The sequence below is a fragment of the Enhydra lutris genome, unplaced genomic scaffold (assembly GCF_002288905.1).
Source record: "Enhydra lutris kenyoni isolate GAN:26980312 unplaced genomic scaffold, ASM228890v2 scaffoldscaffold45, whole genome shotgun sequence".
Lineage (NCBI taxonomy): Eukaryota > Metazoa > Chordata > Mammalia > Carnivora > Mustelidae > Enhydra > Enhydra lutris.
This window is the reverse complement of record NW_019154129.1, coordinates 7,935,212-7,950,772: the sequence shown is the minus strand read 5'-3', so window position 1 is coordinate 7,950,772 and position 15,561 is coordinate 7,935,212. Positions and strand designations below refer to the sequence as shown.

Sequence of the window (15,561 nt, the reverse complement as noted above, 5' to 3'; positions counted from 1 at the left end):
GCCACGACGTTCTACGCATGCTCTGTGACACATTATCTCATCCCACTGGCTGTGCCACCGCCATCCCGATTGCCAGATGAGAAAACTGAGTCACCAAGCGATCAGGGGACGCAAAGCTACCACCCAGCTTATAGGGGTCACTGCTGCATCTGGACTTCCACAGTCTGATGCCAGTGGCCACAGACATGACCGCTGTGACCATGATGTCCATGACGCTTATGGGGGTAAACAAAGGCAACTCTGTCTATTGCTTATGAAATTCAGACTGGGGGTTATAGCTCTAAGTCAAGCCCAGTGAAATGGAAGAAGAAGGCAGGATGAGAGCAAAGCCTCTGGGTTTGAAGAGCTTTGATGGGTCATTCAGCTTCATTTGTCTCCTTCCCAACAGGGGCACGGCCCTGGGAGGTCCAGAGGCACCCCTGCAGAGACCTTCTCTTGCCCCCAGCACATCGTATGCCTGCCTTCAAGAGACCTTTAGGCATAGACAGCCATAGCTTCTTGTTGAGGGTAGAGGGTAAGGAAGATAAATGAAAGTCCCACGTAGACCACAGGCATCCAGGGGCCCGGAGCTGAGCTCGCGGGAGACAGGGATGCTTCAGGCTGCAGTGCGGAAATAGGCAGCCCACCCCCAACCCAGTTTGCAGCACCCCAGATGGAAGGAGGGCCCTGCAGGAGAGGGAGCCTCGGAGCTCACAGCAGACGGCTGGAAGCTCAGGGCTCCCAGGTAAGGAAGCCGGTTCTGCTTCTCTGCTCCAGGTTTTCTGCTCCTGCTTTTCAAGAGGAGACTGTCTTTGTCCCCCTTCCCAGCTCCTGCCCATGTCCCATGGCTGTCACAGGCTGAAAGCTTCCCCCATGGGCCAGGAGAGGCTCAAAGGAGGGGGTGTGAGAGCAGTGATGGGGACAGAGCACCTACCCGGCCCCCTTCTCTGCCTCCACTCCCACAGAAGGGGGACTCTCCTCTCCAAACATCCATGACAAATGAGAGGACACCTCAGCTCCCCCGCCTCAGGGCTGGGACAGAACCAGAGACTGAATGGAAGCCATGCCCTGCTGTGCTGTGCCAGGGACAAGACCTGCCTACAGCCCCCGGCAGGCACCGTGCAGGTGCCGTGGGTGCCGTCACACTCCCTGCCACCTGTCATGGGCAGTCCTCAAGGAAAGCGAATGATTAAAAACGACTGTAATTCAGCAGGAGAGGGGGAAATCAAATCTCCTGTCTGCAAACGTGCAGAGAAGCCAAGAATGGAGGAATGGAGGAATCAGGGTCACAGGCGCCCATGCGACGTTAACCCCGCGGTTTCCTGCCGGAGTTTTCGATAGCTCTCACGAGCTGCTCCCACTTTCCCCAGTGTCGGTCTGACCCTGTCACTTCAGTTGGTCTCTTGTGTACCCGTGTGATGGCCTGAAAGTTCACTCACAACCCCAAGGCGGTCTGAGGGTGAACCAGCCATCCCCCTGCATGAGGGCCGGCCGGGGCCTAGAGTCCAGGCGTGGCCCCCTTCGGTGGAAAAGGACTTGTATCCTGGGGCAGCTTGACATTTCCTAATCAAAAGTTTCCGGTTTTAGCTCACCATCTCCTTATGCATGTTTTCAGATGCTCTCTGGGGGGTCTCAGCACATTTAAAGGCTAATTATATAAAGTTAATTATTCATTCATTAACATTCAAGAAGCCCTTAACAAGACATTGACTTGTTCTGATGAATTAATGAAACCAGAGTGTGGACGGGCATGTGTGCGTGCGTGTGTGTGTGTGTGTGTGCGCGCGTGCACACGCCTGTGTCTGTTTTGGAGTCTGTCTAAAGTGTTATGAAAATTAAATATCTGTTTGATGATAAGTGAACATAGTTTTTGAGGTCACATCAAAGCCTTGCGGAGAAGGGAACGGCTTCAGTTGGCAATTTAAACCAATCAGCACGATGGGGCAACACCGGAGGGGGCTCGGGTCACTCTGCCAGCTCCGTGAAGGAGGCCCGGTCCTGGTACCTCTGTGAGTTTCGGTTCTCTCAGCTTTAAGACGGGGAACTGACACCTCTCTCCCGCGGGGGGTGGGGGGTGGCTGCTAGGTGGGTAAAGATGGAAGTGATGACATCATCACTCACAGAAGCCGGGACCCTGTAGACCTGCCACGAGGCCCCAGGTACAAGGCTGTTAAGGGGTGGAGGGTATTCACTGGCCCAATAAGGGGTACCACTGAGGCATGACAACCTTTGGAAGTGCCTGCCTGGGGAGGAGACCGCGTGCGCAGAGACCGTACCCGCCGCCAGCACAGGATGGCCTAAGACCGGCTGTAGGAGAATGGCCTGGAGTCACATTTGGACTCCGAGTTTGTGGACACAGTTGTAAAATCATGGACAAGGATGCGTTTTGGGTTTTTGTTTTTGTTTCACAAACACCATTAAGCTAAGCTAATTCTTAAATCGATGTCTCCCATGGCCTAAATAGTTTCCAGCATTTTTTGGAAACCGTTTTCACTGGGATCGATTCCTTCGTATTTAAATTTTATAAGGATCTGACTCTCTGATCAGCGTCGGGGCCACAACAAAATTTACTAATTGATAGCTGCTGCCATTCGGAGTTTCTTGCGTGGTTATTATTTCCACCACGTTCCGTTCTCCTGGGTCAGAACGGTGTAGAGACCCCAACTGGCTGAGGGAGACTGGGGTCACCTATGGATTTTTAGTCAATAACCACTTTCACCCCATGTGCTTTTAACTGTTGTCCGTTTAATTTGTATCGGTCACATCTACTGGTAATAGTCGCTGTGAACTGGGTTTAGAAAAGACCGATGGTTGGGGCGCCTGAGTGGCTCATTGGGTTGGGGCCTCTGCTTTCGGCTCAGGTCATGATCTCGGGGTCCTGGGATCGAGCCCCGCATCGGGCTCTCTGTTCAGCGGGGAGCCTGCTTCCTCCTCTCTCTCTGCCTGCCTCTCTGCCTACTTGTGATCTCTGTCAAATGAATAAATAAAATCTTAAAAAAATTGGTTAATATTTATTTTTTCACTGAGAACCTTCTTAGTGAGACAGAGAAAGGCAGAGAAGAAGGGAGACAGGGAGGGAGAGATACGGATGGAAACAGGCACCGAGCAAAACGGGATGACAGAAAGAATGAGAAAAGAGGGAGTCAGAAAGAGAGATGGGGAAGGTGAGACAGAAGGACGCACACAGTAAGAAATAAGAAAGGGGAGATGGACTTCATGGAGAGAGCGAGAAGGCAAACATGGGAGACGCCGTGCACCCTTTGCCTATGGAGTAATGACCTCAAAAGTAAGAAACAGTTTTTAAAAAAGAGAGCAAGTCCCTGCTTTGTTTCTGTTAAGTTTAACGCTGGACCCAAACGAATCACTTCCAAGGAGTTGGTAGCTCGTGTAACGCTGTCCTTCACTTGTTCAGATTAAGGACACTGAGGCCCCAAGATCTCTGCCCCCGTCGGGTGAGTCTGTGTCTCTCAATTCTACTGCTGATTCCATGGCGTATTATAAAGTATGCTCAAAAATGTTTGTTCAGACTTTTGTCGAATGTTCCCTTGGTGCCAGACACCATGTTGTTCCCCTGCATATCTCATTTAACCCTACAGCGTTCTCCTAAGCAGAGGAGCCAACATGAGCATCATTTTTTTGAATAAGAAAACTGGGGTCTAAGAGGTTAATTAACTTCTCCAAGGTCCCATGGCTGGACGTTGGCAGAGGGGGATTTGAACCCAGGATGTGCAGCTTGAAAGCATCACATTGTACTGCTGGTAGGAGAGCACAGGACCATGATCCTGCTGAACTTGTCCCACATCAGAACTGAAGGATGGGGGCATCTCGGAGACCAAAAAACATGAAAATGAAAGAAAGAATGGAAAAAGAATCAACATACGATAAAAAGCTAGCATGTGTCAAAATACAGTGCCAAGTACTTTCCATAAAGTCAATTTGTTTAATTCCAGGGGACAAGGATTGTACAGATGTGGGAAGAGCTCTGAGAAGTGATTCATTTCCCAATGGTCACGCAGCTGGTCATTATCACCAGGATTTGAGGCTACTTATTTCTCCCTCCAAAGTTCACGTTCTGTACCAAGAGTCCACTCAGAAAATAACTAAATCGGTCCATCAGCCGAATAAGACTAATGCTGTTCAAAAAGGTATATAAATACTCAGACTCAGAAACTCTACTCCTTGCGATCGTGCCGAGGAACTACTTGCAGATCTGCGCAGAGAACTCGTCCGGATTTCTAACACAGCCACATGACCCACAGCCCGCACAGGGAAATGGTCAGACAGACCATGATGCATATATACGACAGAAATCGTCCCCGTGGTCAGAGAGAATGAAGGCAAAAGCACACCTACGGATACTGAAGACCATTCACAGCGTATTATTAATTGAACACCACACTCTGGTGTTCTGCTCCGAGTCGGACAGCATCGTACTGATAATTATGTGTGCACAGAGACATATATGCAAATGCGTCCAGCAGAGGTCCGGGAGAAATGGTATGTAATACCAAACAGATACCAGGGCCTACCTGGCTGTGTGCTGGGGGTGGGGAGGGAGTGGTGGTTTGGGATTGGGTCACGGTCAATGGGAGGCTTATGTTTCTGTATGTGTGGTTTTTTACAGTGAGAATTTTTTTTTTTTTTTTTTAACGAGAAGCAATACAGCCTAGTGGTTAAGGGCACGGGTGCCGGAGGCTGCTTGGATCCCAGCTCTGAAGCTTACCAGCCCCTGCCTCTCCGGTCCGGCCCCCCCCGGCCTCAGGACAAAGGCATCCAACTCTCCCAGAGCTGTTTGCTCATCAGGACAAGCAGAGAGTTAGCACTCACGGGTAGAAAGAGATGTTGGGTTAAGTTTGAACGCCAGCTCTGCCCACTCACGTAACCTTTGGATGAGCTGCCTCTGCTCCGCGAGCCTTAATTTGCTCTTCCGTAAAATGGGAGAGAAGGCCTATCTGGCCGAGTCAAAGTGGGAGGAAACGAGATCATACATTCAAAGTCTCCGCGTGAGTTCAGCAGGTGGTAAGAAGAGGCAGTTCCTGGGGAGAGGGAATCGGCCAGGGAGCTCATGCCCCGTCGTGGTCTCGGGGAGGAACTTCTAACCACGTGTACCCCGATATAAGAAATACATCCTTTTTGGGGGGGTTTCTTTGGTCCGTGGATTCCTTTCTTCTCCCCATCTCAATGGAAAGAGAAATATTGCCCCTTTGAAAACAGCATTAAGATTTTCAAGGGAAACAAAAGGCATTTTAAAGTTCAAGTATGAATAAAACTGGTTCTGGGTTTTGGACACTAGTGGGCCATTAGAAAGCGGCTAACTGGGCTGTGTGATGGGATGTTCATATTTATTATTTTAACTTGTGGCTCAAAAAAGGGGCCCCAGACAAGCTCCTTACTCTCTGTGTGCCTGATTCTTCCTTTGTTAATGGGGGAAATCATCACAGTCATTGTCTCCTAGGGTTGCTGTGAGATTTAAATAATGCAGACACAACATTTGGGACACTACCTGGCATGTAGGTAAGCGCCCCATAAATGTTATCTGTTAGTTAGAAACACCTCGCTTAGTTCCCAAAGCAATTCACGTAGTTTTTTCCAACTGCAACACAATGAGGTTTAAACATACGGATAAAGCAGTCTGAGTTAAGGGAATTCAGAGGTGGGCTCCAGGCTAAGGCCGTAGGGAAAGTCAGGAAGCAGACAGTCAGGACATACGCTCTCCCCTGCAGCTGCTAACAGAGGATGCTACACTGAGCTCTGAAGCACGGCGTAGCTCGAGGAAAAAGAAAACACCAAGTGGCTAAGAGGGACTGTGCTGTCCACCAGATAAAAACATACCTTCAAGTGGAGGAAAGAAGTGCTGTTCAGGGCACAGATGTCTGAGAGATGGCGGAGGACGGCGTTCTCAACAAATCGGTCTACGAAGATGGTATCAGCAAGCATTTTAAAATAGCTCTTTCCTGTAGGGAAATTCCTGTAGGGAAATTTCCACCGCCAGCCCAAGGATAATGAAAATGCAGAGCAATGACAGTTAAATTAATTAATATTTCTCTCGCTCGGGGAAATCTCTCCCAGTCGTTAAATGTGAAAACAGTCCAACGAAATGAGATCGGCTCAACCGAAAAAAGCAAGGCATGGATTCTGCACGCACCCCGATTTGGCATGCCAACTGTACAAACAGGGGAGCAAGCCCCGGGAGGAAATGCAGTGGGGTGTTCAGAACAAAATTTTTTTCCTGAGGATTGCAAGTGGTCCTCATGTTCTAGAACATCTGCTACAGGGGCACCTGGGTGGCTAAGTCAGTTAAGGGTCTGCTTTCGGCTCTGGTCCTGATGTCAGGGGCCTGGGATCGAGCCCCACCTTGGGCTCCCTGCTCGGCGGGGAGTCTGCTTTTTTCTCTCTCCCTCCCCATTCTCATGTTCTCTCTCTCTTTCAAATAAATGATAAATAAAAATTTTTAAAAAAGATTATTTAAAAAAAAAAAAGAAAACATTTGTTACACGTACCAGGATAAAAAGGAGACCATCTCATCATCTGGCAATATTTCTGATAACATTTTGGTGTACTTTATTTTTGTCTCCTTTTTCTCTCTCTCTGTCCTTCTCTCTCCATCTCTGGGTTTCCAGAATTGGGACCCCATTTTAACCGCCCCCATTCTTTCCTATTTTTGACGCTTTATGATTGGCTTTGAAAATCCACTAGTATAGTTTTAATCGAGTTTAAAAAAGAAAAAATTGCAGGGCGCTTGGGTGGTTCAGTGGGTTAAGCCTCTGCCTTTGGCTCAGGTCATGATCTCAGGGTCCTGGGATCGAGCCCCGCATCGGGCTGTCTGCTCAGCAGGGAGCCTGCTTCCCTCTCTCTCTCTGCCTGCCTCTCTGCCTACTTGAGATCTCTGTCTCTGTGTCAAATTAAAAAAAAAAAAAAATCTTGAAAAAAAAAAAAGTAACTGCAGCCACACACAGAACACATATCCACTCCAAACACTGCCTGCACTTTCCTGATTTTTTTCTTAAGGAAAAAAGTCCCTCGCTCTGATGTGGTAGTAATTACTTTTAAGCTTTATTTGCAGCGTCGGGGGGTGGCTCTCAAAAGCAGGTCATGGTGGATCTGATTTTCTCTGGAGACGACGCTACCCCACTTAGGACAAGGACTCATCACACCCCCACGTCTATGCCTGCACTCGAACTCAGCAGCTGAAAATGAACCCTCTGGGTTTGATTCTGCTTGCCCCATAAAATGCGGTGAAGGAAACCTGCCCACAAGGCATCCTGGGAAAAGCATGCTCTGCATAGCAGCTAACCGTCAGGGACGATCCTTATGCCTTCCCAGTCTACTTCTGCCTTGGCCATCTCCGCATCTCTGGACCAGTTTCTTTTGAGGATGCCGTGACCTCGTCAGTTCTCAGATAGTCGCGTGATACACAGACAGTATACAGCAGATGCATATTATATGCAGTATTAAATATGCGCGCACACACACACACACACACACACACACACACACACACACATATATAATTTCAGTCTCCAATTCTTCCTTGAGCTCTAACCACTTACGCCCGACCACCTAGCTAGCATTGCCAAGTGGGGAACCAAACCCACTGATAATTCCTAATAATTCTACAATGTAGTCAAATAGCCTTTTGAGTAATTTAGTTAAAGCGTAGGTTCTTCATCTCTTAAAAGAGAGAATAATGATACCCAGCACTTTAGTGTACCGCAAGGAGGGGTGCCTGGGGGGCTCAGTCGGTTGAGCATTGGACTATAAATTTCAGCTCAGGTCATGATCTTAGGGTCGTGGGATCGAGCCCCGCGTCAGCCTCTGTGCTCAGTGTGGAGTCTGCTTGGGCTTCTCTCTCCCCCTGTCCCTCCCACTTGTGCGTGCTCTCTCTCTCAAATAAAGAGATCTTTAAAAAAGAGAGAGTGTCGTGAGGATTAAATGAGATTATGCACGTGAAGCCCTTGGGGCCCATCTCACAGACTGTTAGGTTTCAATCAGTGCAGAGATGAGAAGGGTCTACGAGGACACGGTCCCAAAGGCACTTCCAACTGAATGAACATGCCCAGACTTTCTTCCATGCCTCCGCTCCTTCTGTGCCCTCCTCCCGAAACGCCCTTCCTCTTCCCTGTCCTATCTGCTCCAGGCGGAACGCCACCTCCCCATATGCAACTACGGAGCCTCTTAAAAACCACAGACGAGGGGCCTTATGCTGACGCCAGGGAGCTAGCGGCACCGGGATGGTGCTCCTGGAGAGCGAGCAGTTCCTGACGGAGCTGACCAGACTGTTTCAGAAGTGCTTGTTGTCGGGCAGCGTGTTCATCACCCTGGAGAAGTATGATGGTCGAACTAAACCCATTCCAAGGAAGGGTTCTGTAGAGGGCTTTGAGCCCTCAGACAACAAGTGTCTGTTAAGAGCTACTGATGGGGAAAAGAAGATCAGCACTGTGGTGAGCTCCAAAGAAGTGAACAAGTTTCAGATGGCTTACTCAAATCTATTGAGAGCTAACATGGATGGGCTGAAGAAGAAGGACAAAAAGAGCAAGAGTAAGAAGAGCAAAGCAGCACAGTGAAGGGCACCAGATACCCATCTTTCGCCAACTAACTAGGGAATGACTATTTTTTCTTTGGTTTTTACCTTTGGCCACAAATCTAGGTTTCTGGTTCCCCCCTAATAACTTTTCATGTGAGATGAATGTCATTTTGGATGGAAGAAAGGCTGCACTGTTTACAGGATAGTTGTAAGAAGCCAAGTTTATTTGAGAATTGGCTGATTGGTCTTTGTTGCATGGTTGTGTATCCTGGGATTATAAAGTCTCTGTAGCCATCTATGTGAAGAACAATGGCTCATTAAACCTGTATTTATCTGCACTGGAAAAAAAAAAAAACCAACAAAAAAAAAAACCACAGACGACCTGTATCTGGGGCAACAGACACAGACGCTGTGCTCTGGAATAGGGGTTCAGCACCCCCGGCACCACAAACGCAGTTCTGACACAGGCAAGCAGCTGGGACTGCTCCCCTGGGTTTGTTTTACAGACCCTGAGCACAATGCAAGCCTTGTAGCACATGGCTAAGGGTCACAAGGCAACCCTCCCTCCCAGTTCTTCTCTCTGACTCCTCCGTGTTAGGGAAGCCAACAGATGCCCCCCAGTTTCCCAGCACTGTTCGGCTGGGGGACCCAGAGGCCGAGGGCTAAAGGTGGATGCCTCTGAAGGAAGTTAGGATGTTCCATAAACTTAGATAAAATAACTGTACATGAACATCAATTAAACATAAACCATCCCCCTGTGTCTTGAAATATGAGGCTCATAGGAGTCCTGGGGATGTTGACTGTTTAATTCAAATCTGGCATAAGCACTTTGCTTGCACTTTTGCCCACTTGCCAAAACCGCTCGCAGAACATCAGCTTCTGATGACGAAACATTCGTAGATTTTATTTTTTTTTTAAAGATTGATTTATTTATTTGACAGACAGAGATCACAAGTAGGCAGAGAGGCAGGCAGAGAGAGAGGAAGGGAAGCAGGCTCCCCGCTGAGCAGAGAGCCCGATGCGGAACTCGATCCCAGGACCCTGAGATCATGACCTGAGCCGAAGTCAGAGGCTTTAACCCCCTGAGCCACCCAGGCGCCCCCATTTGTAGATTTAAATCTGCCTCCACTCATCTCAGCTTTGGCTCTGTCTTCTAGAGCAGATGTTCTCAAAAGTGGATTACTGCCCCCTGAGAATCACCTGAAGATTCCCCTGGCCTCTGCCCCTGGAGATTGAGGATCTGGTGGCTCAGGAACCCACATTCTCATTAGCACACCCACCGACTGAGGCTCAGGCCACATTCCTGAGAAACCCTGGTCTAGAAAGCCACAGTCATGAACCACTCATCCGTCTTTGGCCCAGGAGAGCCCCGCAGGTCCCAACAGACTTGTTCCTGAAAAGTCCTATCTCTGTCGATGATCTCACATCAAACTTTGTTTTCTCATTGATTGGCCTGATCATTTCTGGGATGGTTCCTCTTCATTTATCTTCAATTTCAAGAAACAATGAAACTGCACTTGGTTTCAAGTTTCTCTCTACTTAATGCTCTTAGGACAATTATGAATCCCGGAAACAAGCTACATGGTCGTATTGACTGGTCTACTTCTTATGTGTTGTCTCAAGAAAATGTGTTTAGGGAACGAACTCCTTTAGAACAGTGGTTCTCAAAGTTCAGCATGTATTGAAATCACCAAGAGCAGGAGGATGCTTGTGAAAATGCAGATAACGAGTGACCATGTGATTCAGGTGGAGGTGGCTCCCTAGCAAGGCTTGGAGACCCCGCACCTTTCGAGAGTTATTCTACATTCTTTCTGCACGAGGGACAATGTTTCTGTACATGGCTTGTCTGGATTTTGTATCTCTGGAAAGTTCTAAATCAAGTGTTCAAGTGTCCGACACAGATAAGAGAATATCAGAACCATTTCAGAGACCAAAGGATTCAGTGTGTTTGCTTTTTAGCTGGGGAACTGAGACTCAGAGACATGATGTGACTGACCCAAGGTCATGGCTAGCTAATGATAGAACCCAGATGGAGACCAAGCTGGGACTCTTGCTCATATCCAAGGCCTCTCTTGGGTCAGGCCCTTCCAGGCTCCATAAAGGGGCCTCCACATCCACTGACCCTGGTGTACACACCCAAGTCTTCATAGAGCAGATGTCACAGACCTCTGTGCACCCAGGTGGGACCCAGCCACTGAGCTAGATGTTCTGGGTTTTCTAAGCCAGGGCTTGCTGGATTTTAGGGTCCTGGGGGCCCCATAAAGGGAATGTCCTCAAGTTTAACAATTCAGGGGTGCATAGGCCTCCTCTCTCTACCTTCCAGAGCTGCTGTGGTGAAGGAGGGGAATGACTATATTTTTAAAGCTGGGTAGTGGGTACATGAGGAGTTCATTTTGTTATTATCACTCCTTCAACAGTATATCCCCATGATATTTACTCTTGTGAAATTATTTTCTACTATGCATCATATTCTAAAATGACCTATTTCATGATGAAAAATGTAAAAAGGAACTATACTCAAGGAACTACGAAACACTCATGAAAGAAACTGAAGATGACACAAAATGATGGAAAACATTCCATGCTCATGGATTGGAAGAATAAAGATTGTTAAAATGTCTATGCTGCCCAGAACAACCTATACTTTCAACAGCTTCCCAATCAAATACCGTCAGCATTCTTCAAAGAGCCAGAAGAAAGCAATCCTAAAATTTGTATGGAACCAGAAAAGATCCCAAATGTTGAAAAAGAAACACAAAGCTGGGGGCATCATGTTGCCTGATTTCAAGCTTTATTACAAAGCTGTGATCACCAAGACAGCACGGTGCTGGTGCAAAAACAGACACATAGACCAGTGGAACAGAGAAGAGTCCAGATATGGACCCTCAATGCTATGGTCAAATAATCTTTGACAAAGCAGGAAAAAATGTACAATGGAAAAAAGACAGTCTCTTCAATAAATGGTGCTGGGAAAATTGGACAGCTATGTGTAGAAGAATGAAACTCGACCATTCTCTTACACCACACACAAAGATAAACTTGAAATGGATAAAAGACCTCAATATGAGGCAGGAATCTATCCATATCCTAGAGGAGAACACAGCCAGTCACCTCTTCGACATCGGCCATAGCAACTTCTTTCCAGACATGTCTCCAAAGGTGAAGGAAACAAAAGCAAATATGAACTTTGGGGACTTCCTCAAGATCAAAAGTTTCTGCACAGCAAAGGAAACAGTCAACAAAACAAAGAGGCAACCCACAGAATGGGAGAAGATATTCGCAAATGATACTACAAAGGCCTGATAATCCAAGACCTATAAAGAACTTCTCAAACTCAACACATACAAAACAGATACTTAAATCAAAAAGTGGGCAGAAGAAATGAAGAGACAGGTGTCCAATGAAGACATACAAATGATTGACAGGCACATGTAAAAATGCTCATCATCATTAGCCATCAAGGAAATCAAAATCAAAACCACATTGAGACACCACCCTACACCAGTTTGAATGGCCAAAATTAACAAGGCAGGGAGCAACAAATGTTGGAGAGGATGTGGAGAAAGGGGAACCCTCTTGTACTGTTGGTGGGAATGCAAGTTGGTGCAGCCACTTAAACAGTGTGGAGATTCCTCAAAAAACTAAAAATAGAGCTACCCTATGACCCAACAATTGCACTACTGGGTATTTACCCCAAAGAGACAGATGTAGTGAAAAAAGGGCTATATGTACCCCAATGTTCATAGTAGCAATGTTCACAATAGCTAAACTATGGAAAGGCCCAAGATGCCCTTCAGATGAATGAATAAAGAAGATGTGGTTCATATATACAATGGAATATTACTCAGCCATCAAAAAGGATGAACACCCACCATTTGCATTGACATGGATGGGACCAGAGGAGATCATGCTGAGTGAAATAAGTCAAGCAGAGAAAGTCAATTATCATATGATTTCACTTACTTGTGGAACATAAGGAATAACATGAAGGACATTAGGAGAAGGAAAGGAAAAGTGAAGAGGGGAGAACCAGAGAGGGGGGACGAACCATGAGAGACTATGGACTCCAAGAAATAAACTGAGGGTTTTAGACGAGAGGGGGTTGGGGGATGGGCGAGCCTGGTGATGGGTCTTAAGGAGGGCACAGATTACATGGAGCACTGGGTGTTATATGCAAACAATGAATCTTGGAACACTACATCAAAACCTAATAATGTATTGTATGGTGACTAACACATACAATAAAAAAACGTAAAACGGAAATGAGATGTGAGAAGGAAGGAAAAGATCAGAAGCAAGACAACAAGAGATGACATGACTTGAAGGACAGAAGTCTTGGAGGAGGAGGAGCAGACGTGACCCACGTGGAGTTGGTTGGATCTTGGGATGGTTCTGTGTTGACATCTCGTCTCTCATAATCCCTCGAGGGGTTCGAATCCTAGCTCACACTATCCCCCAAGATAGCGTCCAAGCATGAAAAATAACTTTCTGCCTTTGGAGTGGAGAAGGGCTCAGAATCCAGAAGACTTAAAAAAAGATTGATAAATCTGACTGTTAAAACAAAACAAAAAAAAAAACAAAAAACTCAGCATGGGAAAACAAACCATCTGGAAGCTCAAAAGATAAGAAAGGTGGGAACACCATTGGTAACCATACCATAAACAACGGGTTTATTTCTCCAATCTGTAAATTAGTAAGAAAAAGACCAACAGACCAACAGAAAAAAAAAAATAATGAATGTTTTCAAAAACAGGAACTGCAGAAGGCTTTTAATTACGCCCTGACTGATCTGGAGGGACACAGGATACTCAGGAAATGTGGCCAACTGTGGGGGGTACAAGATAGGAGAGAAACAGTGTGGCAGGAAGGTTCTTCCCTGTTTATCTTTTTCTACAATACCTTTTGATTTTGAATTATGTAAATGTGCTCTCTGTTCAAAATTTAATTTAATTAATTTAAATAGTTAGCTAAGCAGAACTTGTTAAAGCAGTAAGTGGTTTTCCCAACCTCAACTCCATCGAGATGGAACCTCCTGGAAAGAGCATGGCCATGTCCTCACCCTTCTGGGTGCGCAGAGCTCTTTCTTTCATTCTTTTATTTTTTTATTTTTTAAGATTTTATTTATTTGAGAGAGAGAGAGAGAGCACGAGCAGGGAGAGAAGCAGACGGAGAAGCAGACTCATTGGGCTCCCTGCTGAACAGGGAGCCCAATGAGAGACTTGATCCCAGGACTCTGGGATCATGACCTGAGCTGAAGGCAGACACTTTACCCACTAAGCCACGGAGATATCTGCAGAGTTCTTTCTTTAAAAAAGACTCCTACCCCTCTAGCTCTAGTTTCTGAGCTTAATGTAACAGGACAAAACGTCCCCTACACAGAAGACTGCGTATAGGGCAGACCCGCCACCTGCCCAAGTTTGCTGGGATGGATGTCATAATTATTACGTGGCTTCCCGAAAACAATTTGTACAATTTATGACCAGGAACTGTTTCCATTCCTCTGTTCCTTTTTGTTCGCATTGTTTAAAAAAAAAAATGGAAAAGAAAGAAAACGCATTTTGTGTGCTGGGTGACGGATGGAGAGAGGGCGAAGCAGGCTCCACCCACTGTTTCTAACCACTGTCTTCCATGTTTGCATTCGCCGCCTGTCCCGAGCGATAGTGTATGTTGATGAAAAGACCACGGCAGAAAGAAACAAACAAAACCCATAAGTGGGGCTCAGCTGGAAAGTCGTCGGAATTTTCTGGTATCTCGTAAAATCGAACATACACGCATCTGTAGCTTGGCGAGTCCTGTCTCAGGTACACACTGAGAACAATGTGCCCCCTCGTGCAAGGACAGAGCTGGCGGAGAACACCCCGAGGAGCCCTCCTCGCCAGAGCCCCGGATGGGACACCACCCCCACGTTCCCCAAGATGAGAAGAGCTGGATGGCTTTGGGGCCTGGCCCCATCCTGAAACTCCCTGCAGCGATGAGAAGGCGGGCCCGGGACAACACGCAACTGTGTCCCAAACAGACCTGCTCAGCTGAAAGAAGACACAACAGAAAACATCCGCTGTGATTTCACTTACACATGAGAACAGCAGGGTGAAAGCATCCAGAGCTTTAGAAGCGAGACTGGCCCCTGGACAAGGGGGTGGTGGGCTTTCTGGGAACCGTCCAGGTCTTATGAATGGACCTGGATGGTCAGTTTGTGCCAAGTCCTCAGGCCCTCTACGCTACATGTGTATATTTTCTGCATTCGTGTTACGCTCGAATATGTTTTTAAAAATCACCCCAAGCCAGCGCGAGCGGAGTGTGGATAAGTCACGGGCTCAGCTTCTCAAGTCCCTGCTGAAGTACTAAAGAGAGTCCACACAGACTGAAGAGACAAAATGCCACCAGCCAAAGCTCCTGGACAGTGTGCGGGGAGGAGGCTTGAGGGTTTAGACGGAGCCCGTGTGCCCCACCGGACACGAGGGAGCAGCCCCAGTGGGCCTGCAGGACGGCCGAGAGGAAGAGGCCGCAGACCAAGCTCCAGGGGGGCTCAGGACAGTCACGGATCACTGCTCGAGAATCCCGATCACCCACGTGGCCCACGGAAATCCGTTTTCTGCCCTCGTGAAAGAACTTCATTCAGAAACAGAATTGTTTTGAGTGGAACCCTCCCCGAATCACACTTCGCACATCCCTGACATTCTGAAGCTCCGGGTACGAGTCCCATCTTACAGATGAGGCTGGGAACAAGGAGGCATCTGCTCCGAGTCAGAGAAACAGCAGCAGTGGGAGGGGAGCCACACTCCAGCTTTGCATCCTCAACTCCCGGCCTCGGTGCCGTCTTTTCTAGACGGTTCCTTATCTCGAGTGTGCAAGGCTCTGCGATGCCAACAGGTAGATGGGAACCTCAGCCATAGCTTTTGAGAGAACGAGTTCACACTGCTTTTCTCTCCCCGTCTCCTCTCTTCTCTGTCAATGCGATACTATCGGCTTTCACGCAAAGCTGCACCCCAAAAACTCCTACCGCAAACCAGATAAGAACCCATAGCCCTTCCCTTTCAGCACTGTCGAGAAGCTCACAC

General features: G+C 47.4%; 2 protein-coding genes across 2 annotated transcripts in view; one reads left to right on the top strand and one right to left on the bottom strand.

Moving 5' to 3' along the window:
- Nucleotides 1-15,561, bottom strand: part of LOC111156070 (glutamate ionotropic receptor NMDA type subunit 2A) — a 368,159-nt gene that overhangs the window by 37,869 nt on the left and 314,729 nt on the right. The gene's annotated exons all lie outside the window — the stretch shown is intronic.
- Nucleotides 8,178-8,841, top strand: LOC111156071 (signal recognition particle 14 kDa protein-like). The gene has a single exon (XM_022516659.1). It carries the CDS (start codon nucleotides 8,211-8,213, stop codon nucleotides 8,541-8,543), a length of 333 nt encoding a protein of 110 aa, XP_022372367.1. The 5' UTR covers nucleotides 8,178-8,210; the 3' UTR covers nucleotides 8,544-8,841.

Excerpts from the sequence above, each read along its gene's own strand:
- LOC111156071 (XM_022516659.1), top strand. The coding sequence starts at position 8,211 with ATGGTGCTCCTGGAGAGCGAGCAGTTCCTGACGGAGCTGACCAGACTG.